General features: G+C 41.4%; 2 protein-coding genes across 2 annotated transcripts; both read right to left on the reverse strand.

The window, feature by feature from the left end:
* Positions 1–256: 256 nt before the first annotated feature.
* On the reverse strand, positions 257–1,606 carry fabp6 (fatty acid binding protein 6, ileal (gastrotropin)). The gene is made up of 4 exons (XM_070845322.1): positions 1,387–1,606; positions 1,092–1,267; positions 873–962; positions 257–387 (listed from the first exon to the last, which is right to left on the reverse strand). Exons 1-4 carry the CDS (start codon positions 1,589–1,591, stop codon positions 337–339), a joined length of 522 nt encoding a protein of 173 aa, XP_070701423.1. The 5' UTR covers positions 1,592–1,606; the 3' UTR covers positions 257–336.
* Positions 1,607–13,238: 11,632 nt separating this feature from the next.
* On the reverse strand, positions 13,239–22,118 carry elovl8a (ELOVL fatty acid elongase 8a). The gene is made up of 8 exons (XM_070844928.1): positions 21,828–22,118; positions 17,924–17,990; positions 17,616–17,803; positions 16,316–16,396; positions 15,987–16,043; positions 15,715–15,829; positions 15,442–15,569; positions 13,239–13,409 (listed from the first exon to the last, which is right to left on the reverse strand). Exons 1-8 carry the CDS (start codon positions 22,116–22,118, stop codon positions 13,239–13,241), a joined length of 1,098 nt encoding a protein of 365 aa, XP_070701029.1.
* Between the last annotated feature and the right edge of the window lie 434 nt (positions 22,119–22,552).

Genomic DNA, 22,552 nt, shown 5'->3' on the forward strand with positions numbered 1-22,552 from the left:
AACCTTTTCATAGAGCTCATAGGTTAACTCCCATGAGCTGGAGCTGGATCCATTGACTCCCTTTAAGCCGTGGCGTCAATTAAAGTCTTTTCCCTGATTCTTGCAAACTCTTCTATTTCAAAATGATCTTATGTCGAAAAATCACATTATTGTGTGGTACTACGACAGGATACACGCAAACACACACACACACACACACACACACACACACATACTAGGAAGTGTACGCAGAAACACAGGCTCATGTTAGTATGATATTCTTAGTTTATTTATTGCAGTAGCTGTAGTTCTGAGTCTCCATTGTAACTGTTCGAGAGGTCAAAGGTCAGTCAGCAGTTAGATCTTCTTGCTGGTTCTCTTCAGCACTACAGAGGCGGCTTTGGAGGTCTAGAGGCAGAAAAAGTAATCAATTATACATCATCAGAAGAGATTGTTCTGCTCCTCATTACACCAGTGTCAAAAACATGTAAATGATGATTGTAATAGTTCCTAAATCAAACATGTTTGACTTCCTGTGTAATTGTAGTGTAATTCTTTTTACCTAATTTTCCAAGAACTAATTTAGCTCTTGAAATTTCTCAAAAGCAGAAATTAGAATGGATAGACATGGGACTGCAAATAGCTACCATTTGGAACATTATCTCTCACTGACTCAGGTTTAAAAGGTTAAATGTGAGACAGAATTGCTTGTTAAGATGAACTCATTCGCACCACTCTGTGTTTGAGACTGTTTTTCTCATTGGCGAATGTCTGTTCCTGTCTGCAGAAATACAACATTAATTACTCTAATGATCCCTGCGGGGTGTTGAGTATAATAACTGCTGTCATCACGCTAGCTTCGGAGCACTAAAAGCCTGAGTGAGTGTGTTTACCTCGATGAGCTTGCCTCCGCTGATCTCAGAGGTGTGGTGGTAGTTGGGGAAGGCCACGCTCAGCTTTCCTCCCTCCATGTGCACTGTGGCCTGAAAACACAGGGAACCAGGGTACTGCTGGGTTTCTAATCACCTTCACAGATTCTTGTTTCTGCCTTGCACAGCTGGAACTTTAGGACTAAAGAAGGTTGAAGCACCGCCTCCGAATTCTCCTCCTACCTTGAATTTCTTTCCTCCAATGGTCTCCATGTCGCACTCCTTGCCGACAGTGAACTTGTTGGTGACCTTGGCGTTGGTGGGGTAGATCTGGGTCCAGGAGAAGGTATCGCCATCCTGGGTGACCTCTGTGATCAGCTTGTAGTCACGGCCCTTCTCAATGATGTCATCAGGGATACCTAGAGTGGGAAAAGAAGAGGAGTTTGAGGTTACAACAGCAAAAATCAGACAGGACAGACGTAGGGGAGTAAAAATGCATGCCTTCTTTGGCTAAGAGGGATTTTAGATTCATTCTCACCGAGCAGCTTGCAGAACTCGTCGTATCCCTCCTGGGTCTCAGTTTCCCATCTTCCAGCGAAGGCCATTTTGGTGGTATTGGTGGTGGGTGGAGGCGTGAGAGCAGAGATGCTGAGGCAAGCTGAGGGAAAAGCAAGGTACTGAGGCCAAGACTGCTCCCTGCTTATATACTGCTTAACGCCTCTCGCCACCTCCTTCATCTGCATGTGATGACACAAGAGGGCAATTACAGCTGAAGATGATGATGACTACAATAGGCTACAAGGGAGAGGGCAATAACCCGCATAAACGGGCGTTTATGGAGTTCCCAAGCACTGAGTAAAATGCTGACTGCTCATCAGGGCGAGCTGGTAGCTCACCTCCAGGTCAATGAACTCTCCTGCAATGGCTTTATGGTAGCACACTCTACTTTTACTGCCGCAGTCTAAATCAAGGGAAGAGCTCGGTTTGAAAACACAATCCACCTGTTTGAAGTAGTTTGTTATCTTAACATGAATGGTCTGATCTGTAAAAAAGATCGTTATATTCTTCAAGGTCTTTATTCATAGGCTGGCATTGAAAAAGCTCCAGAATATGATGAAACCTGATATGAATCATTTTAGTATTTTATAACGCATATAAATGTGAAAAAGATATAAATCTTTAAAAATAAAAGGCGGCTTTTTGTAAAAAGGATAAAGAAATAGGAGTAAGTATTGCGTTTTGGGCTATTTGTAATGAATTTGGTGAAGCAGCAAGTATTTAGGGCACCAAGACGCTGAATGTGGAATTAGAATCAACAATTAACTACACTGCCCATGTTCATGAGACAATATGTGTTAATGGGCCCATATCATCATATTATTCAGTGTACTGGAGATGCACTGGTTGGACTGTTTGGGGCGAAGTTTAACGAAGCTGCCTTTCATAGTGTGATGAGTGCTCCTTACTAGAGATGGGTACAAATAATAGATTTATTGATTGCTGTAGCAGATCTTTTCTTTTTTCCTGCAGTATCTACAGATTATGAGCACCATAGAGCTAATGGGAAAAAATGTGTCGCCAAGACAGGCAAGACGGCATTCTAAAAATACCTAATTGGCCCAAATACAAGACTGGAAATAACATTTCAAACTTGAATAATGAAAAGATTCAATTGTATTCTATCAACCGAAATCGATACTGCAAAATATGTGGAATAATATTATTCCCAACAGATAATTAAAAGAGTTTTGGGAGAAAACTTGCGACAAAAACAAGCAGCTCTTAAATCCTCCTTTGAGAAAAACTCCCTGCATGGCCACACTGTTAACAGACTTACAGTAGAATGTTGCTTGTACTCATTAATGGCTGAAAATTGTCCATTAAGGTGACTACATGACTGAAGCACCCCGGGCTTTCAATTCTGACAAATGGTGAATAGGTAAAAGCTTTTGATGCTGCACTTAACTTCGATCTCGCACAATACAGCCATTTTCACAGACCACTGATAGTGTTTCTAAACCATGAAAAGTCAACATGGCCTTGGAGCTCTTTATAGATACATAAAACATCATATTGGCCAACATCCTATAAAAGACACCCACTATCTCTCTCTCTTTTACTGTCTCTCTCGTTCCCACTCTCACATCAGAGATCAGTTTGTTGAAGTGAACAAATGCAGTTTTTGAAAAAATAAAATAAAAATCCACTTCTCACCAGATTTAACATGGTGCAGCCCTCCCACCCCACCCCCTGCAGCATCTTTATATTCCTTACATCAGCTGGGTGAACTGTGGTCTAAAAAGTGACCTGACATCGGGCTCGGGTTGCCCTTTAACTCTCTTGTATTTGACCTTCCAGAATATACTCGATGAAGCAGCATTTTCAGCTCAATATTCACGCTACTGTATGAATTTATATAAACCCTATGATGGCATCCATGTTTCATGGGCTTGAGCTTCATATTGTCTTTATCTCTAGCGAGCTAACAGCTGGCTGCGTCCTTACCTTTATATCTCACTTATTTATGCAATTCATTTATGTAAAAAAAAAAGAATACAGTTTGTAGCTTTTTACGTTTTGAAATATCCTGGATGGCTTCATAAATATAATATATCAAAGACATCGTTGAGATGTCACTGAGTGCTCTGGTTTAGAGGAGAACTCGCTAGTTTTTATCAGCTGCCTAGATCTCCATGGCATCTTCAGGCATGTATTTGAATATTAATCCACTCAAACTCCATTTATAGAATTTGCAATGCAGAGATAAAGCTATGTGGCTCATATTATACACTGTACATCATGTGGGTCAGCATCAATGCTTTGCCAAAGAGTGCATTCTATGCAGAATGTTCTGGCTTGAATAGTGACATGATTGAATGGTGAGCAAAGTGCAGTTGCTGAAGTTTATTGTCAACGTTGTAATCTTGTGGTTACACTTCAATTGTAGGCTGTAATTTAAACTTTTGTTGAGACATTCCCTTTTTTCTCTTTGTTCCCTGAGTGTGGATCCTTCTGGACAATAAGTAACTAGGATTACTGGCCATTACGTAGCATCCAATCGCATTTCTTGCCTCTCGCCTTGCCTTATATGATAGGCATCTTTCGATACATATGTGAAGAAGGGGGGGGGGGGGGGGGGGAATAAAGACGACTAAGCTGAGCTGATGATGACTACAAAAAACAAGAAGAGAAAAAAAACAAGAATATGAACAAATGAACAAGTAGTTAATGAAGAACAAGAGAGGAGAAGAGGGGGAGGAAGAAAAGATTCTAAAGAAAGATACATATAGATAGATTCCTTTTATCTACTTCTATAAAGAGGGGATTTGCAATGGAGGAATTAAAGGAGAGGAGGCCTTGATATGCAAATGAAGCTGCTGCTAATCAAAGCAATAAGATTAGCCTTCCAAATTGAGATGAAGAAAGGCTCCATTATCTGGGCCGAGTGTCATGTTTAATAACGTGGAACGGCATGGTAATTCACCAGTGATGCAACTGTAGCCTATGTGGGTGTGTGTGTGTGTGTGTGAGTGTGTGTGTGTGTTTATGCGTGTGTTTGAGAGAGATACGTGTTCGTGTCAGCCCGTGTGAGCGAGTGTAGAAGTGAGAAAGAGAAAAAATTATATATATATACAGAGAGAGAGAATTAAACATGTGAAAGACAAATTGTGAACTTGTCTGTGTGTGTGCATGGTGTCACCCAGCAGGACTAATGTGTGTGTGTTTGTGTGTGTGTTCGTAAGAGAGATAGTGTCAGAGGGAAAGAGAGGATGCAAAAAGCTGGTTCCCATGAGAAAAAAGTGTGTGTGTGTGTGTGTGTGCTTGGCTTTGATGCAAATGTTTTGTGCTATGTTGTGAATAGAGATGAGCACATGGGCGATGATATAGGAAAGATTTGGACAGACAGCTTTCGAAGGTCACTCACACTGACTATACTCCTTCACCTGGTGTGTGTGTGTGTGTGTGTGTGTGTGTGTGTGTGTGTGTGTGTGTGTAGGTGGGCCTACATTATAGTTCCTCAAATGAATCACTGAAAGAGCGCGACGGAGGTGGACCAAGTGTTTTTGAGTCAGCCGCAGGTCACACCAAGAGGACGGGACACATTCCAACACGTGTTTGACTTCCTGATAGACATAGTGTTACCCACAGTGGTGTAGCCCACACAGTTTTTAGAATTGTGTCAAAGTGAATAAAACAAGCTAATTTGCTAGGCCCTTGAACAAGCAAAATGTATTTACAGCTGCACCAAGCATTCATAATTAATATTTTAAAGTGAGATGACTGATGTCAAGGAGTCACTTGATTCCACAGAGAATCATCAACTGGTTCTGCAATTCCTCTCAGCTTTATGGAGCGCTTTAGCTTTTTTTTTTTTTTTTTTCAGCTCATTGTTTTGGTTATTATTGCCTGTAACTTTTTTTTTTTTTATCTTTATTGGAAAACTTACTGTGCACTATTGCCCTTCAGCACTGTCAGACAAGCTTTTAGCTGCTGAGGAGTCAGATATTGGTTGGGACCAAAACAGAGCTAACAGAGAGTGAACATTGGACCTATATTCATCATGTGGCTAGAAATGACTCCAAATGTGCTCATGTGGATGGGTATGTAGGGTATGTAGGCTGCGGTTTGCCAACATATTCGACAGTTTGGTGATAATTTGTCAGTGTTGTATTTGCAGCAAAAGTAAAAGTACCCTTTGTGCAGAATGGCCTTTTTTTTGAGTCATTATAGAAATTACATGGTCGGATTATTATTAATGATGCATATATGTGAATGCAGCATTTTAATGTTGTAGCTGGTCAAGGTGAAGCTAATTTAAATCAGTGGTTCTCAACAGGGGGTCCATGGCCCACTAGGGGGCCACTGAAAGCTGCCAGGGGGTCCTTGAGATGGCTGTGAATATTATTAAGAAAAATACAAAAAAATATTCTAATGACAAAATCAGGAGAGAAACTATCTAATTAAACAAATAGTCAATCTGTAGTGCTTCATTTGTATGAAGTGACTCTCTAGCCCAATAATAACAGATACATAAATTGATCAAAATGCAGTGTGGGGCAGTGGCATTGGCCGTGCGCACCATTGAGGTCCCCGTCGTCCGGACCTTGGCATTTTTCCCCGATGTGTTTATGAATAAAAGTAGTGAACTGCTTAGAACGACTAACTCTGGTGCAGCATAGACTTTAACACCAAGATCGTGCACAATTTTATTAAACTTTAGCACTTGAAGACATTTTTTTATTTAATAATTTTTGGGGGAAATATGCTATATAAGCAAGTACTAAAATAAAAATTAGTTTGAAAGAAAGCACTTCGGTCATCATTGTAGCAAAACACACAGGAGGGAAAGTCTTTGTTGTATGTAGGGGGGGTTGCGGAATTTTTCATTGGACACAGGGGGGGCCTTGGCAGCAGGAGGGTTGAGAGCCACTGATTTAAATGACTTCATATAGTGTTGGGTGGTTTGATCTAAACAGTGGATGACGTTATGATGACATGACAAAATGATCATGGGTTTTGTATGTATATGTCAACTGTAGTGGAGTAAAAAGTACTACTGGCACAGACGTATGTAGCATTTAATCCAAATGCTTAATTTAAAGTGCAAGTTCTTCAAAGTTATACTTGAGCACAGCACTAAATGTACTTTCCATCACTACGAGCCTTTGGAGGTTTGAGCTTTGTCTTGACAGAACTTTGAGATGATCCGAGGAGCTGTTTTTGATCGGTCCTTGCAGACTTTGTAAGACGAACACGAGAATGTCAGCAGCTTCTACTGACCACTGCGTTCATGTCGGATCTGTGGTGAGATTTACTGCCCTACAGCACGAAGGGAGATTGGCTTATTTGAAACGGAAGGACGTAAGCTCAGAGAGTCTTAGTCCTCTAGCATGGATGGTACTAAAGATTTCTCACAAAAGCATGCGATGGAATAACTAAGTCGTGCTTGGAGACAGATTCCGAAAAAGAAAGCAGATGAAGCTGAGTGGGGAACAAGTAGAAGCATCTTTGCAGCAATGTGGTTTATGGCAAATATGAGACATAGGACTAGAAAAACCACTGATGTGCAAGAGAGGCATCCAATTGTTTATGGTAATTATACCAGTCTATCACAACCAATTTGACCATGACTGTTGATGGTTGAAAAATGCTGTACATAGCACCTTTAACTTTGAAAAGCCTGACAGGGAGAACTGCCTCAGTAACTCGGGCAATGAGCCAATATAGCCATTAAACACTGAGACAGAAATAGGCCATGGTAGCCGCCAACAGTAAGCATTCTGTTTTTGTTATCTTTACTGTTTCTCAATCTATCCTGACAGCCTTACCATCCTTTGGGGAAGGAAACGGCAGTCACTGATGATTATAAAGCCCCCACCACCCCCACCTCCACCCCTCATCCAGTGAGCCAAATTATGCCTGCATTAATATTTCATATTACACAGGACTTGCAGAGAAACCACATGTGTACTCAGCCCTTTGTCTTCATGTCAAATGAAATATGCTCAGCAATCATCAGAGGGTGAACCGAAGTGGGCAAAGGAGGAGGGGGGGCTGGCGGTGAGGAGGAGAAAGGCAGGGGTGGAGGGAGATGAGAGGAAAGGATGGCGGGAAGGAGACAAGGGAGGAGACTGAGGAGAACGAGTGAAGCTTGGCAAAAAGCAGAGAGTTGAGGGCGAAAGAAGAGGAAAGAACAGGTGAGACTGTAAGAGCGAAGGCGGAGAGGAGGCCAGAAGAGAAGAGGAGAGGAGCGAGGAGATATGAAAGCCGAGAAGAGATCAGCGGAGTAGATGAAAGGCAAGTGGACCAAAGAAAAAAGTGAAGGGAAAGAGGAGAAGGGAGGAGAAGAAAGGGGGGTGTCGACAAATACCTTCGTGCTTTAAATAATGTAAAGAGGTGAAGGCGTACGCTGGGCTGAGCAGAGGACAAAGAGGTTTGTAATACATTCTAGAGCGAGCCAGTGAACAGAATTTGTAATATCTTTGGATCGCTTTTAAATATCTGCTGGTCTACATTACATTTTCAAGAGACAATGAAGACCATGGAGACATGGATTTTAAGGTGTTTTTTTTTTTTTTTTAAACCTGTGCCTTGTTTTATTTGACATATTTTGGGTTAGAAATTACTAATGGGGACAAAAAGTTTCCCAATTAGTTCAGTAGATTACCTGATAGACCTGCAAGATCCTTTTTGTTTAACCAGACAGCTGTTGTAGCGCTCGGTTTAAAGCCTCCAGACTCCGTTGACAAAACAGTGATTTTTACCTCACAGGAGTTGCAGGTCTAGTTTCTCTGACTTAAGTTCAGATCCAAACTAGCTCACAAAAACACCAAAGTCACACAGTAACATACAACAAACTAAGCGATCAAGGCAATGCAAGGTAGAATAACTCTTCTTGCCAATAGAGTCTGGGGTTCTCTGACCAACAAGGGATTACATTACAGCCGGTGTAGCTCATTCGCAGACTGTCCGCTGGACCAATTCCTAAATGTTCTGTACCTACCTATCGTTTCAAACCGAAAGTATGTAAAAAGTTGCCCAGGTTTTAAAGTATTGGAGTTATCCTTTTTAGGTGCTTGATTTATAAGCATCTTGAATTTAAGAATCAAAACTTAATATATCAAACTACATTGATGTTAAAAGTGTTACACCACCTGTACAATCTTCTATTTTTCTTCACGTCTCACCCTCATGCCTCTCCCTTTTGCACATGTGACAGTTTACACGGGACACTCTCCTCATGTGAATTAAATATCTGCTTAAACTTTAGAGAACAAAATCAGAGAAAATCATGTACTTTTTTTTAGTTGTAAATGTGAATAGATGTGATTGCAGACAGGGATCACAGTTTGGGCACAGTGATTGGTTTGGTGATTGGCTGAAGGCTTTCAAGTATCTTGTAATGTTGGGTTTGTGGTGCCAAGGACAGTAATTTTCAGTTTGAAGTCTGTTATTTGACCTGCTGTATTTGCTGAAGATACACAGACAGAGAAATTACAAGTAATGATGCAAGGAACATCGGAGAGGTTTTATTATTCCGGCTACTGACGTCAGTGAGAAAAGTCTGATTCAGTTTCAGCGTCAAACGTTTCAAAACAAATTTTCATTGGTGCATTAAGTAACTTTATCAGCAGCCTCATATTTGAGAGAGAGATTTGCGATATTTGTGTGAATTTTCATGCAAGTGCTCACAACTCTGGTCCAAATGTCCCCTTTGATGTTCTTTGGAGTGGTGGACTGACCGATATAAAGGAATTTACCCTGCACTAAAAGGAGCACTCGATTAGTGATATTGAATTTACCTTTTAAGTTTTGATGTCATTTATTTCCTGTGTGGATAGAATAATAATCAGTCAACACCAGGAATTGGGGGCAGTCAGTGTTTCATTGAAGTAAAGTTTGACCAAATGGAACTTGTTTAAAGTCATATGACAACCACTCATGTAGCTTATCCTAAACTACACTATAGAAATGACTTTCTGCTAACCCGAGTGACACTGTTGGCTAGTGTAAAGTATTTGTAAGTTAACAGTTAACAGTTTTGCTTATATCCACTGTCATGGCTTGCTAATTCATTCCACTTTACATTTGATGCAGAAAACAACCACAGCCTATCAACACACTATATACTACACTAAATAAACCTTACTCACTTACCCACTCATTTACTTACTAAGTCACTAAATGCCATGCAGTCTATTCAATAGCTTCACTAAAAACCAAAAATGTTGACCTCATCGTGGCAGCGGAGACAAAGCCCTGATCACCAAAGTCAGTTGGATCTATTCTCCGGGAGCAACGAATGTCTGTAGAAAAAAAACGGTAATCCATCAAATTTTTGATATATTTCAGTCTGGACCAAAATAGTTGAGCGAACAACCAACTTTGCATCTCTAGAGCCAAGAGCATAGTTAAAACGTGACAGCACCTGTACCAGAAATCAATTTGGGCTAATGGGACAAATTAGAATCAGGTTCATGCAAATATGAATCAAATCAAATAATACCCAGTGGGCCTGAGCCTCGCAGAAACAAATCATGCCGGAGATTGCCTGACCCTCAACAAACAATAAAAGCCATAAATCAAGCTATCTGCCTGTCAAGATAAATGGCACATCCCCCATACAGGTTTGATAGCACAGATACAGGTGGCATCGGGCTCATCCTATTGTCCATAAATGGAGACGATGTCACCAACAGATGGGGCTTCTCTTCTCTTGTTGAAAACAAAGAAACACATGGACACGCACATATGCACACTCACAAGTGACGACGAAGTGACTGATAGATGATTTTTAACAGATGTGATTTCTACCTTCAAGGTTCAAAATGTGGAGAGAGGGGAAAAAAGCCTGTCTGTTCTCCAAGAGTCTGTATTGGCAACTGCTTAGAGCTTCATGCTTAATTACACACACAGACACGCACTTGACAGCTTCTAGCTGGTTGGCTGGCTGATTTACGCTAGCTTGCCTGTGGTTGAGTGCCCTCCCATCACGGTGAGATTGCTGCAGCCTCTTGTTAACCCTCATTGTATGAAACAACCCAGTGGCTCACCTTCAAGCACACTTACCACCCTCTTATTCCCAAACCTCTCTCACTATCAACAATTATGTGTGTGTGTGTGTGTGTGTGTGTGTGTGTGTGTGTGTGTATATCTCTGTCCCTCTCACAAGCAAGGAAGTTAGCAGCAGCAGCTTCGAGAGCGCTTCAATATCCTCTCTCTCTAACCTGATTATTAATTACAGTCTAGCTGACCGCAGCCCATACACTGTCTAGCACTGTTACCAAGGAGACCGCCACAAAGTCATTCACAAACAATTTAAGAAAGACAGTTTTAAGCGCAGTCACCGCACAGCGGTTGCTCTTTTCTTTTTGTCTATTCATGTCTGTTTCAACCGTGGCATTCAAAGTATTTTAATTAACATGCATGCCGATCAGAAGTTAGTCAATAGAATGTAAGTGAAAAGCGTTCATGCCTCAGTGACACCTGTATCCAGCTTGGCGTCATCTCAAAAGTGTCATAACTCACTAAACACTCAAGATGAAACCTATCATCTGGTTGCAAAATCCTAAGTTGATCAAAGCGACCGTGTGCCAGAGGAGTCAGTCATGCCTGAGCTGTACGGCACTCAGCGGTAATCAACCTGGAGCTGTGCCTGCAGTGATGCTGAGGGACATCACTCTTTAAATGGGCTCTGGCAATCAGCTGTGTGTACGTGTGTGTGTGTGTGTGTGTGTATATGTGTGGTGTTATCACACTTGTGTTATGATGGAGAGCAGATTAAGTACTTGCCAGCAGCAAAATATGGCTTCTAATGCTACACAAGTGTGTTCTGTGTTTTAGTACTGGCCATAGGGTGCTGCATTACACTCAGTGACACACGCACAGTCTGCGAAGCGCTTACTGTGTGATGTCAGCCACGTGTCAGACATCACACAGCCTTCAGAAGAGCTTCTCATCTACCAAAAAAGAAAGTAGCTAAAATCTGCAGTCACAAATTCAAACACGTTAAAGTTACCCTGTGGAGTTTAACAGTTTTCTCACCAAAGTGAATAGTGTGTATCCTTGAGGCCTATAGCTGAAGCTTTGAACCCCCTTCCCCCCTCATTAAACATTAGCATAGCCATTTTCTTTAATACTTAAAATTTTGTTTAAAGGCACATTTGCTAGCTTGCAGCTTCTCTCGCCGTCTCTAACGGTTGATCAGTGGAGGAATGAATGTCATGTATGTGCACTCCTGGAACACAGACTACACTGCTCCATGCAAGTATTGCTCCGTTGTGCTACTAGTGGTTTAAAACTCCTATCTTGGAGTTGAGGCCAGAAAAGAGGCCAAAAAAACTGTACAGTAGTTCTTAATACTCAGACTCAGTTCTGAAGAATGTTCACGGTGACAATCATTTTATCTTTCATTATCGTGCAGTAAAGAATAGAATTATCTCATTTATGTTGCTAAGTTGTCTGTCAGGAACATGAGATTGCATATAGCCGACTGGCCAACACAGAATGACGAAGCCAGTTCCAGTTCGATCCCATGTTTTTTCCTCTCCGTCTGCACTCTGCACTCTGCACTCTGTTTTTTCACACAATGCTGTCATCTGTCAGAACGCAGCCTAAGGCTGCCTGTAGTCTTGATCCTTCTGGTCTTGCTATCTTGAAATGAGTGCACATCTGTGCGTGAGTGTGTGTGTTTTCTAAAGAGGGAATGCCTCTAGTTCTTTAAGGGATGAATGGGCTGGATATGTGGAGAAATTGTCTCTTTTAAGGACTCACATCATTAATGTTATTAGTCACACCTTGGCGTGCTTTTCCTGCAGTAACGTGTAAAAATATCCACTGTGAAACAGGTCTGTGTACTATGTGTATGTTTAAGTGTCAAAGAAGTTGTGATTTATTTCTGTGATTTATTTTGCATGATCATTTGTATGGAGACTTTGTCTATATTTTACCAAGCGCTGACCTCGCCAGATTGAAATGTCCTTTCTTGCAAATACTGATTTTGCCTTCTGTTTTCTTTGCAAGTCGTTTCATGCTGCTTTGAAACTCGCATGTAAAGAGGTGATTCTCCAAACTTTGATGGGTATTTAAATTAAACTTCAGTTTAGTCACTTCAAAGTGCTTTTTCATGTTTTGTTCTGTTGGTTTGCCTGCCAGCTGTTGAGTTTGGAACAAAGGACGGCCAAAACCAAGATGTTGCTGTGAAACGGATAGTAATTAGACTGGAAACAAGTGCTGTAATGTAGTCACTCCTCTGATTCTTCTTTCATTTCTGTCCACCAGGGGGAGTGGACGGGCTCTCTCGTCTCAGGCAATTACACCTCTGCATGCTGACAGATGGAGAATGGTGGTTTGAGGGGTGGGCTGGGGGTTCTCCCTTGTTAAGAGGGATTAAATGCTAGAAACTGGGGAGGGAGACCCTGATCTAAAAAAGGGGAGGAATTGGTGGCGAGTGCGGGACACAGAGCTAATGGCAGCCAACAGCTGATTGGCTGTGCCTGCCAGCCAATGGGAGTACGAGAAGAATAAAGCGACTCCAATGGTGATTAGAGAGTCTCATCTATTAGCAGCTGGGGGAAGGGAGTGATAAACCAAGGTTAATGTGTTGAGTGTGTTTGTGGCTTTGCACTCGATGAATGAACAGAAGCAATGAATAAGATATAGTAAATAGAAGACCCTCGTAAGTATAGTAAAAATCTGTTTGTGTGTTTAAAGCACAAATATAATTCATAAATGTATATGTCATTGTGTAGGTCTCCATCGATGTTCATTTATTTTGTACACATAATAAAAGCTGTAATTATCACGATTAACATGAAGTAATAACAAACAGGCAAACGTTTTTTATGCCTTTTTATGTCATCTCTCCTGTTTTCCCTCTTTCTTGCCTCCCTATGTCTTCTTGCTGTTCTTCTTGGCGAGGTAGCTGTGGTAGTAGAAGTTGCTGAAGAGAGCGATGAGGCTGAGGGAGTAGGCCAACACAACCATGTTCATGGAGTCAGGGAAGTCACAGTCCGCAAACAGGTTGTAGGTGGTGTGGATGGTTACTATGAAAAACTGGAGCTGGTGAGATAGATGGACAGACACAGAGAAATAAGAGAGCGTGAGACAATACCAAGTGCTATCTGAGCAGTTTGAGTGGCCACACCAGGCCGGTGGACACACAGACAAACCTGGCAACCTAAAGTAAACAGCCTGTGCTGGTACGTTCTGACAAAGGAGGACCAGGCACAAAGCAACACTTCCTCCTTCGCAACAGTCTGTTCTCTGCCAGAATAAAACCCACCAAGAATTAGAGACACTCTCATATCGAAACTAAATTCAATATTTACTCTGGGAACAACTGACAGTGCCATGGAGGTAGCGAAATATGTAAGAGTATGTCACAGCCTCAGAGAAAACACACATGAAACCGTACTGAGCTTCTTCATGATTTTATCTCTTATCTCTGTTCTGTTGGTGGTTCTCACCATCCTGTTCAATTATCAAACCACAGTGTAGATCATATTAACACATAATATCATACTAACATTTTATTCTCTGTAGTTACTATGTATTATATCCATGCAGTTGCATGTGTTGCAGCGTGTATAGTGCGCAATGTGCAAATCATTTGTAAACTCTGAGCATTTATACTTGTTGTGATCTCTACGCAAATTTGATTTTGAGTTTGAGAAAGCGGAGGAGAGACTCCCCAGAAGGCGCTACAAGGCGGACACGTGAAAGAAAGAAGCAGTCACAGTGCATCTTGTGAGCATTCTTGCTACCTGGGCTGTTTTGAACACCCTCCTTTAAGAATTATACTGATGTCATAATAGTTCCCGGGACAAATGGTGAAAGCCTGGCAGTAAATGATGCAGACAATTAGCCTGCTACTGCCGCAGTGCTAGCTACCGCATGGCCCTCGGCTTGCAGGTTGTAGTGGTTCCTCAAGAGTCTCCCAAAGAGAGAGCGGCATTTAGTATGCAAGCACTTGTGTTAAAGTACATAAAACATAGAATTTTTGTAGGAATAAATATCATTTTGATACTCTTGAGCACTAAGTGATGAAAGAGCAATTCTCTTGCTAGTTCTGTTGCTACCATAGATGGATCTATAGCCATGAAAAACCCTTTGCCACAGCATTCAGGGCCAAGTTGCTATTATATTCAGGGCCATGGCGGGCTTTATGTGCATGGGTGAAAATAATGGAGGTTGCACATCTTTCCATCCCACCATACAGGCCTCTTCTTTCAATGTATATAATAATTACCTCTCAAAAATACAAAAGAACCCCCACCCCTTCATACACATACAGAAATACAATCTCCAATCAACTGAACTATCTTCAGTTCACTAAATTGTGAAGCCAACTGTTAATGAAGGCTTCAGGGTCACCTCTAGGGTCGATACAATTATCGTTACATAATGGCAGGCACTCATCATACTGACCTATATCTGTTGCGGCCAAATAGAAGAAAAAAAACCTGCAGGACGTATTGTGTCCTCGTCACCACTGTCAGTAGAAAAACAGATGGCCGACTAGTTAGTTGAAGAGCATCAGCGCCGCTAATCCGTCCAGTTATTCCAACAGCCGGTCAGAACAATGACAAACCAAGCTGGAGGCCTCACGTAAGGCTACTACTCCAAGCTGGATGACCATTTTTAGATACCTTTGTTGGACATTTACTCCAACAGTCTTGAGATGGATGGACTTGCCGAAGAGTTGCAATACTGGCAACAGCATAGGCCTGATTTCACACCCAGAGAGCTAAAACTTCTATCTTTTAGAACAGAACGCTTCTTCTATCTTAACTATCCTCATATCTTTTATTCAAAGGTGAGCCGGAACGTTTTTTTATGCTACAGGTGGAACCACAGACTCTCCTTCCTTAACAAGCATCCAAAAGGATCAAATTAAATTCTGCTGAAACATAAACAAGATGCGATCACCAACCCCCCCCCCCCCCCCCCCATTTTGCCACATTAATATAATTAAGTGGTTTATTTATAGAGACAACGATCAGGACGTGATGTGTGATAATGTCCTGAAAATGAAAAAGATGTAAAGGAAACACACACACACACACACACACACACAGAGGCAAATACTAACCAGCTGCAGGCAGGTGAGGTAACGTTTCCACCAGAGGTATTTGTACATGCTCGGTCCCAAAGCTGCTAGGCCGTAGTACAGGTACATCACCACATGGACCAGGGAGTTGATCAGACCAATCAGGAAAGCTACGGACAGGTACACAGGATGGATATCACATATTGAGCATATTCATCTGTGCGTGTTCTCCTGTAAATAGACATAATTTACACAATTTCTTCTATTTTCTTCATATTCTTGTGAGATGGAGCTGTTGGTTTGGCGCATGCTTACATTGGCCACCAGCCACATATTTAACCCCAGCCCACCAGTTGAAGATCATGGTTGCGTGATGGTAGACATGGAGGAAGGTCAGCTGACTGTTCTTCTTCCTCAGGATGAAAAATACCTGAACCACACAAACACGCACAAAAGCAGACGTGCTGTGAGATTTTGCAGCCACGTGTTCACATGTGGAAGCACCGCAGGCACAGAAGCACAAGCGCAGGTAAACATGTTAAGATAAGTAACATGGAATAACTTCTTTCCACTCCTTAATTACTCACAGTGTCACTGAGCTCTATGACTTTCGAGAAGTAGAACCACCAGCTCACTCTGGCCATCTGTCCAACAGAAGAAAAAAAAATGTTAATATTTATTATTTCTAATAAAATGGTTACTGCTGATCATTAGTTTCAGAAGGTTTTAAGAAGAACGAGCTAATATTTAACATAATTGCTTAGACACTGACATTTTGTGAGGTACTTTTACAGAATATTTTGATCATCAAGGTCTAGTCCACCAGAATCTGTGTACGCACACATAAAACAAACTTCTGAGTGAGGCCTTATGTAGAAACTGTTGCGTAAAGTAGGATGTAGTAAAAAAGATTTACCCTCATGGCCAGTGGGCTGTCACTGTAGTCGACTGGCTGGCACAGCAGACTGTATCTGGCCAACCAGGACGAGGCTGTGAACTGGAAAGACAAAAGCAGCTTTCAGCTCTGCTTTGGTTTCTCACATAAACACAGCGGTTTCCCAGGAGATTCACGGCTGTCCGACCTCACAGCTACGGACGGTCGTCTTCCTATTAAAAGCCGCAATAACTGATTTTTTTTGGCCACTTTGGGGCAAAGTAAGTTGATATTTTTAGAAACCGCCTAATTGCCAAATGCCTATTTATGCATCCAGCAGATATGAAGCATCCTGAGGAAGAAGAACAGTCAGCCGACCTTCCTCCATGTCTACCATCACGCAACCATGATCTTCAACTGGTGGGCTGGGGTTAAATATGTGGCTGGTGGCCAATGTGAGTATGCGAGTACCTTGATTCTACAGGCTCGCCGACACTGTCCTGGACTTACAATATTGTGCGGTGGGGGGACAAGCATCTGTGAGACCAACATTGGGCTATTACAGCTGTTAATATTAAAATCATGGAAGTAAAAATGGGTTTGGGACTTCAGATAGCATGAGCTAAGCTTGCAGGGAGAAGAAACACAGGTGACTGCTTTCACACACGGGCACTGCCAACACAAGAGATCAGTGTTTTTGGATTTATTGCTGGTGCAACCAACTACACAGCAACTCACAACATCGCATTATTAATTCAACCCAGATTATGTTGTGTTTACACAGTTATCCTCTATGTAGGAATTATTTTCCCCCAAAAAGGGGCTGTGGTGATTAGAGCCCACTCTGGATGATGTATTACCCCTCTGATTAATGAAAAGCTAGTCTGTCTGCCATTTGGTGCTGGGCTATAAGGGGTTTCTACAGCTTTTTTCACTGGAAACAGCCTCCCGCTGCGCCCGAAAACACCTGACAGAGAGCGACGACAGAGAACCAAAACGATTAATTTGCAGGTCTGAAACCAAAACAATATGCTGATAGATGCAATCAAACTCAGCAGAGCTAAGCTGATTATTCTCACTGGGTTCATCACTATGAGCGCCCCCTTTCACATTTTCCATCGTCATTTATTGCATCTGTATTTGAAAAAAAAAAAAATTGTAGTAGCTTTAAAGAATAACTATGACTTGACATCTTACTGCATCTGTTTTTCTTCCATATATTTTACTCAAACTTTGGCAGCACCTTGGATGATTTAGGTTTTCATGATGAGCTGCTACAGTTTCCAGCTTCCCGTCTTTGTACATCCTTTTACAAAAGATGCCATATAAAGTATAGTAGTACCTCATAGAACATGTAGGCAGACAGGCAGACCATGGCAAAGTTGTAAACTATCAGAACAGGTTGAAGGTTGACTGGCTGCCTTCTCGCCATCAGCTTTGGCCCCGCCCATATAACAACCAGGTAGCACAGAAAGATACAGGTGATTGGCACAGGGGAGTGGACCAGCGGCCAACTGTCCGTCCTCTTGTCTAGATGGGCAGAAAGCGAGAGAAGAAGCGTGGATCACATAAGGACTGTCTGACATAAATATCCAACAATGTATGACACACATGACTAATGACACAGATAAGGTGAAAATAATGACTTGCCTCCATTTTCCAGAATTCCGTAGTAGAATAATTGTAATTTCTGCCACTTGGTGAGAGCCTGAAAACCCTGAGGTGGAGTAATAGAGACTTTCATTAGCTAAGGGTGACAAAACTGATCCAAAACACAATGTTCAAAACAGAATGTGGAAGAGCTATAACTGAGGGTGAGGCCAAAACCAGGAAATCTAATACATCCCAGAACAATTTACAACAACTTGTAATCGGATGCAAAAAGCCTATTCCACATTAGGTATGAGAAGGAAAAGTATTATTTCAAAATAACTTTTTTTTGCACTATATTGCATTTCACATATTCAGAAATGACACCCTCCTTTGAAAGGTCTTCTCTGCAAATATGATTAAACCACCCAGACGTAATCTGGATTATAATTCAAGGATTATGTTCAGTAATCCAAACGTATCTCTAGATAATAGATAATAACTAATAATCCTCTTGATGAATGGCTGACTAATGTGGATGACAGGGTCACGCGTCCCCCTACATGGCTAACATATGGCAGTGCTGCCCTCTAGTGTTTACAGATAAAAGGCTCTGCACACACCGGCCCAGTTTCTTCCTCTCTTTAATCTTCCTTTACAATACGCTTCAGATAGTGCTGAGTTTGCCTGCACAGTGGTGTGTATATTCCAGGACCTGAACTGTGCCATGGGTCCATTTTCAATCAGCTGAATTAAGGTCTGTGGTCTATAAATGTAGAAACTCCAACACAGTCTTATAATAAGAGAGTGCATGTTCAATATAAAATTATGAGCAACAATTACAGACAGACAGATTTTTGCTATTTCATCTAGACTACATGTGTTTGAATTGGAATTAAATCAACTAATAAGCAAAAGAAAATGTTGTATAATAAGGGGCAATGTGGAGATAGAATTTAAAGGATAATCATAATAATAACGATAATAATAATTGATAATAATAATAATAAGAAGAAGAAGAATATCCAACATAACTCAGGTCTTTCAGTAACACTGGATAGATGATAAATAATATATATTTAGTATAATAATAATAGTTTTATCATTGTTTTAGCATTTGTTCATTCCACCGCTGATTCTAAGTGAAAGCATTAGTCACTGTGCTGGCAGAGGCAGCCGGCTGTGTGGACACAGCTAAGTATTTTAGCCTCTCTAGGATCCTCCTCAGTGGGATTTACAGACACAAATCCCCAACAGGGCCGGTCCTCTGCAACCTGCTGAGGTTTAACGAGGAGGTTTATTCCACAGAAAATACTTTGAAGACAGGGAACATATGTATTATTGGGAATCGTAGCGGCATGGAAGCATTCTAGCTACAGTGATTGCAGTTATGAGACCCTATATGCAGGTAATCCCAGAATATATGATGTATATATATATGTGTGGATGATTCTCTTCTTGTTGTTCAGCCCTCAGTAACCACTTGTAGATTCACAGGAGCTGAACACTGAGACTTAAACAAAGAAAACTCTTTAACTCTTCAGAGTGTTGTCGTCATGCTGCTCCTGCTCCTGATGGGGTGGGATGTTTCTTGGTTGATCGCTAAATTAGGTGCTGACTTCAGATAATCAGATGCAGGACACTTTGTGGTTAGTGAGATTTGGAGTCACAGTTCATGTGTCATTACAACTGTTGCTAAGCAACACAAGTGTCTGCCTGGACTTTATCTTGGCATCCTGCGGGACAAGAAGATCTGGACAGATAGATATACCTACAGCTCCTGAGAAACAGACTTTCTCTGCCCTTCCCCGCTGATAAAACAATGCTAATTAGCAAACTCCTCTGGCTCTGCACAGCTAAATGGCCTTGGCTCTCACCTATTGTTTGTGTGCCGCTTTCTCATCAGAATTCAAAGCTGTCTTCGATTGAACAAAAACTAGGTTATGCAAATAATATATGTACTGATTAAAATAAATACAGCAGGGTTGTACATTGATTATGTATAATCAGTCACAATGTGCAATACTTCTCCCACTTGTACACTATACTGATTCTATTTGTTATACTTCCTCTACTGTAGATGTATCTTATCTTATCTTATCTCATCTTATAAAGCACATTTCCTTTAACAGAAGGAAACTTCTGTTGAACTCATGACCTTTCGGTTGTATTAATTATGGATAATTGTGAATAATTACAAGAATGTATGTATACTTACATATTTTATGTTGAAATTTCTTTTTTGAGGTCAGAACAGCTTTGAAAATGTGGCCTTACCTTCATTCCGGTGCTGCCTGTTGATTTTTCTCTTTAGCTCTCCTCAGTCAAAGCATGCTGCATCTCAGGCATGTGTTAAGCAGCACTGAGGTAATCCACCGGTTGTCTCTGTGTATAAGCGTGTGTGTGTGTGTGGTTCCAGCATGACATATGGCATGGTTTTTTCTTGACTCTAGCGCAGCAGGTCATGAACCTGCAAGCAGAATCCTATCATTGTAACTATGAAACTATGCCAATGGTTTATATGGTCATTAGAGTATAATTTTGGACGACTTAATTATGAGAATCAGCTCAGTTTGGCGGTGTTTGAATTTCACGATGGGACCCAGATCTAGGTGGATTTTTTTTTTTTTCATATAATAGAGAAAGTGTGCAAAGTTTAGAAGTACTTAGAGTAGAGCTTAGAGTAGTTTAGCTTAGCATAAAGGCTGGAAACAGGGGGGATACAGCAAGCCTCACTCTGTCTAAAGGCAACAAATCCTCATCACCCCAACAGCTCACTCATTAACACATTAAACCGTACGTAGCTGTTAAAGAGCGCAAATGACAAGTTGGTTTTATGGTTTTATATGTGCTGGATTATTTCTTGCCGGACTATTTCTTGGCTGAGTGCACTCAGATCCTGGAGTCACATCATCAACATGAGGTAGCCAGGAAGTGAATTCAGGAAATTACTGCTTCCATTCAAGAAACTGGTTATTTGTACAGATTAAACACAAGAGCTATATAACAGTAATCTTAAGAGGTCTGGTAGGTGGATTTTGTACAGATGTTTGAGTAATATCAACCTTTTCGTCAAACTCTCAGATTCCTCACTTTTAGTTGAAAGAGGACAAAATTCCCTCTCGAAACAAACACTTTCAAAATGTATGTTCTTTTTAATGCAGGACAACAACCTAAAGGTTCATTCTACCTTCAGGAAATCATGCGGCAACGTTTCAGATCTACAGCAAATATGTGAAATTGATTAAATGGAGCAATGGACAGTCTGTTAATTAAGTCACACTGCCTATTATAGCCTACTTCACTTCAACTATGAGTGAAAAATGCTGTGGTGTGATTTATTATGACTGATGATTGGATTGAATATGTGTACTAATCTAATTTATCATAGCACTTCCCAGAATACTTGCACACTTAACAGAATGAAGCGCAGCACTTAAGACTCTTGGAGCTCTTATTACTGTACACAGTAATGTAGCAGCACTGCACATCACTTCGGTTCAGAAGCAGACAGAAGACAGAAGCAGAAACTGACCAGGAAGGAAAATGTTTGGACAGTAATTGGACTGAGGTTTGCTCAGCAGCAGCGTGCAGCATCTTCTGGCCCTGTGTGGGGGACGATAACCGTCAGTCCCCTCCACCCTCTCCACACACATCCGTCTACAGCCTCCTGCGGGCAGGTTTTTCACCATAGACTTCATTAATGGGAGAAGACGGGGAAGGTCTGGCTACTTTATCCACGCAGAGGAGCGAGCTGCGGAGATGCTAGCAGAGAAACCACAATCTAATTACTGTTTGAACAGATTCAGCTGCTCAGTGAACTGCTGTATGCTCCACCAACAAAGTTTCAAATATTTCACCACATGTAAAAAACTAAGTAAAGCCGTCCTAACTAACTACAGAAGACCGTAACGTCACTACTGGTAATTATGCTCTTCCATCCCATCGTGATGACTGCGGTTGCCAGGCTGCTGCTGATGATCATGATGATGATGCTTAGCGTCAGGGTGGTGGTGGTGGTGGTGGTGGTGGTGATGATGATGATGATGACTGAGAGGATGAAGATTGTGAGTGTCATTCCGACGTGCATCATGCTGATGCTGGGACTGATTCTGGTGACTGGTATGATGAGGATGAGGAGGAGGAGGAGGATGATGATGATGATGATGATGATGATGATGATGATGATGATGATGATGATGATGGTGGTAGTGATGAGTCGCCCCAGGAGTTGTGTCTTCCACCTCTGATTCATTAGTGTGCCGTTGAATTGTGGGTATTGTAGTTGAATTAACCTGCACTGGCACGTAATTAGCCTGGGAAGGATAAAACGTTAATGAAGATATTATATATTTCTGCGATTGTACGGTCGATGGGAGTTTGTGGGCTGGAAAACCAAAACAATGCGCTAAAAGAGGCTGGAAAACTCTAAAGATGAGGTGAGTCGGGAGCTAAATGTGTGCAAGGTTTGTCACGTTGTGGGACCGTTTCACGTTACACATTTGATCCATCATTAATATAAAACGAGTGATTAGTGAAACTTTAACTCAAAGACGATGTGGCATTTTATTTCTATGTATTCTTTTTTCGGACAGGTAAGCAACAGATCCTTTTCACAGCTGACATTTTTTCTGTGTTCCAAATCATATAACCTTTCTTTTTACTGTAGTACGTACTCACAAAGTAGGA

This window comes from Pempheris klunzingeri, chromosome 15 (genome assembly GCF_042242105.1).
Source record: "Pempheris klunzingeri isolate RE-2024b chromosome 15, fPemKlu1.hap1, whole genome shotgun sequence".
Classification (NCBI taxonomy): Eukaryota; Metazoa; Chordata; class Actinopteri; order Acropomatiformes; family Pempheridae; genus Pempheris; species Pempheris klunzingeri.

Excerpts from the sequence above, each read along its gene's own strand:
- fabp6 (XM_070845322.1), bottom strand. The coding sequence starts at position 1,591 with ATGCAGATGAAGGAGGTGGCGAGAGGCGTTAAGCAGTATATAAGCAGG. Across the intron at positions 963-1,091 it reads TTGGAGGAAAGAAATTCAAG|GCCACAGTGCACATGGAGGG; the intron begins GTAGGAGGAGAA and ends CTGTGTTTTCAG. Across the intron at positions 388-872 it reads GCGGAGGCAAGCTCATCGAG|ACCTCCAAAGCCGCCTCTGT; the intron begins GTAAACACACTC and ends TTCTGCCTCTAG.
- elovl8a (XM_070844928.1), bottom strand. The coding sequence starts at position 22,118 with ATGAATCAGAGGTGGAAGACACAACTCCTGGGGCGACTCATCACTACC. Across the intron at positions 17,991-21,827 it reads TGATCATCAGCAGCAGCCTG|GGTTTTCAGGCTCTCACCAA; the intron begins GCAACCGCAGTC and ends ACTCCACCTCAG. Across the intron at positions 16,044-16,315 it reads ACAGCCCACTGGCCATGAGG|ATGGCCAGAGTGAGCTGGTG; the intron begins GTAAATCTTTTT and ends TCTGTTGGACAG.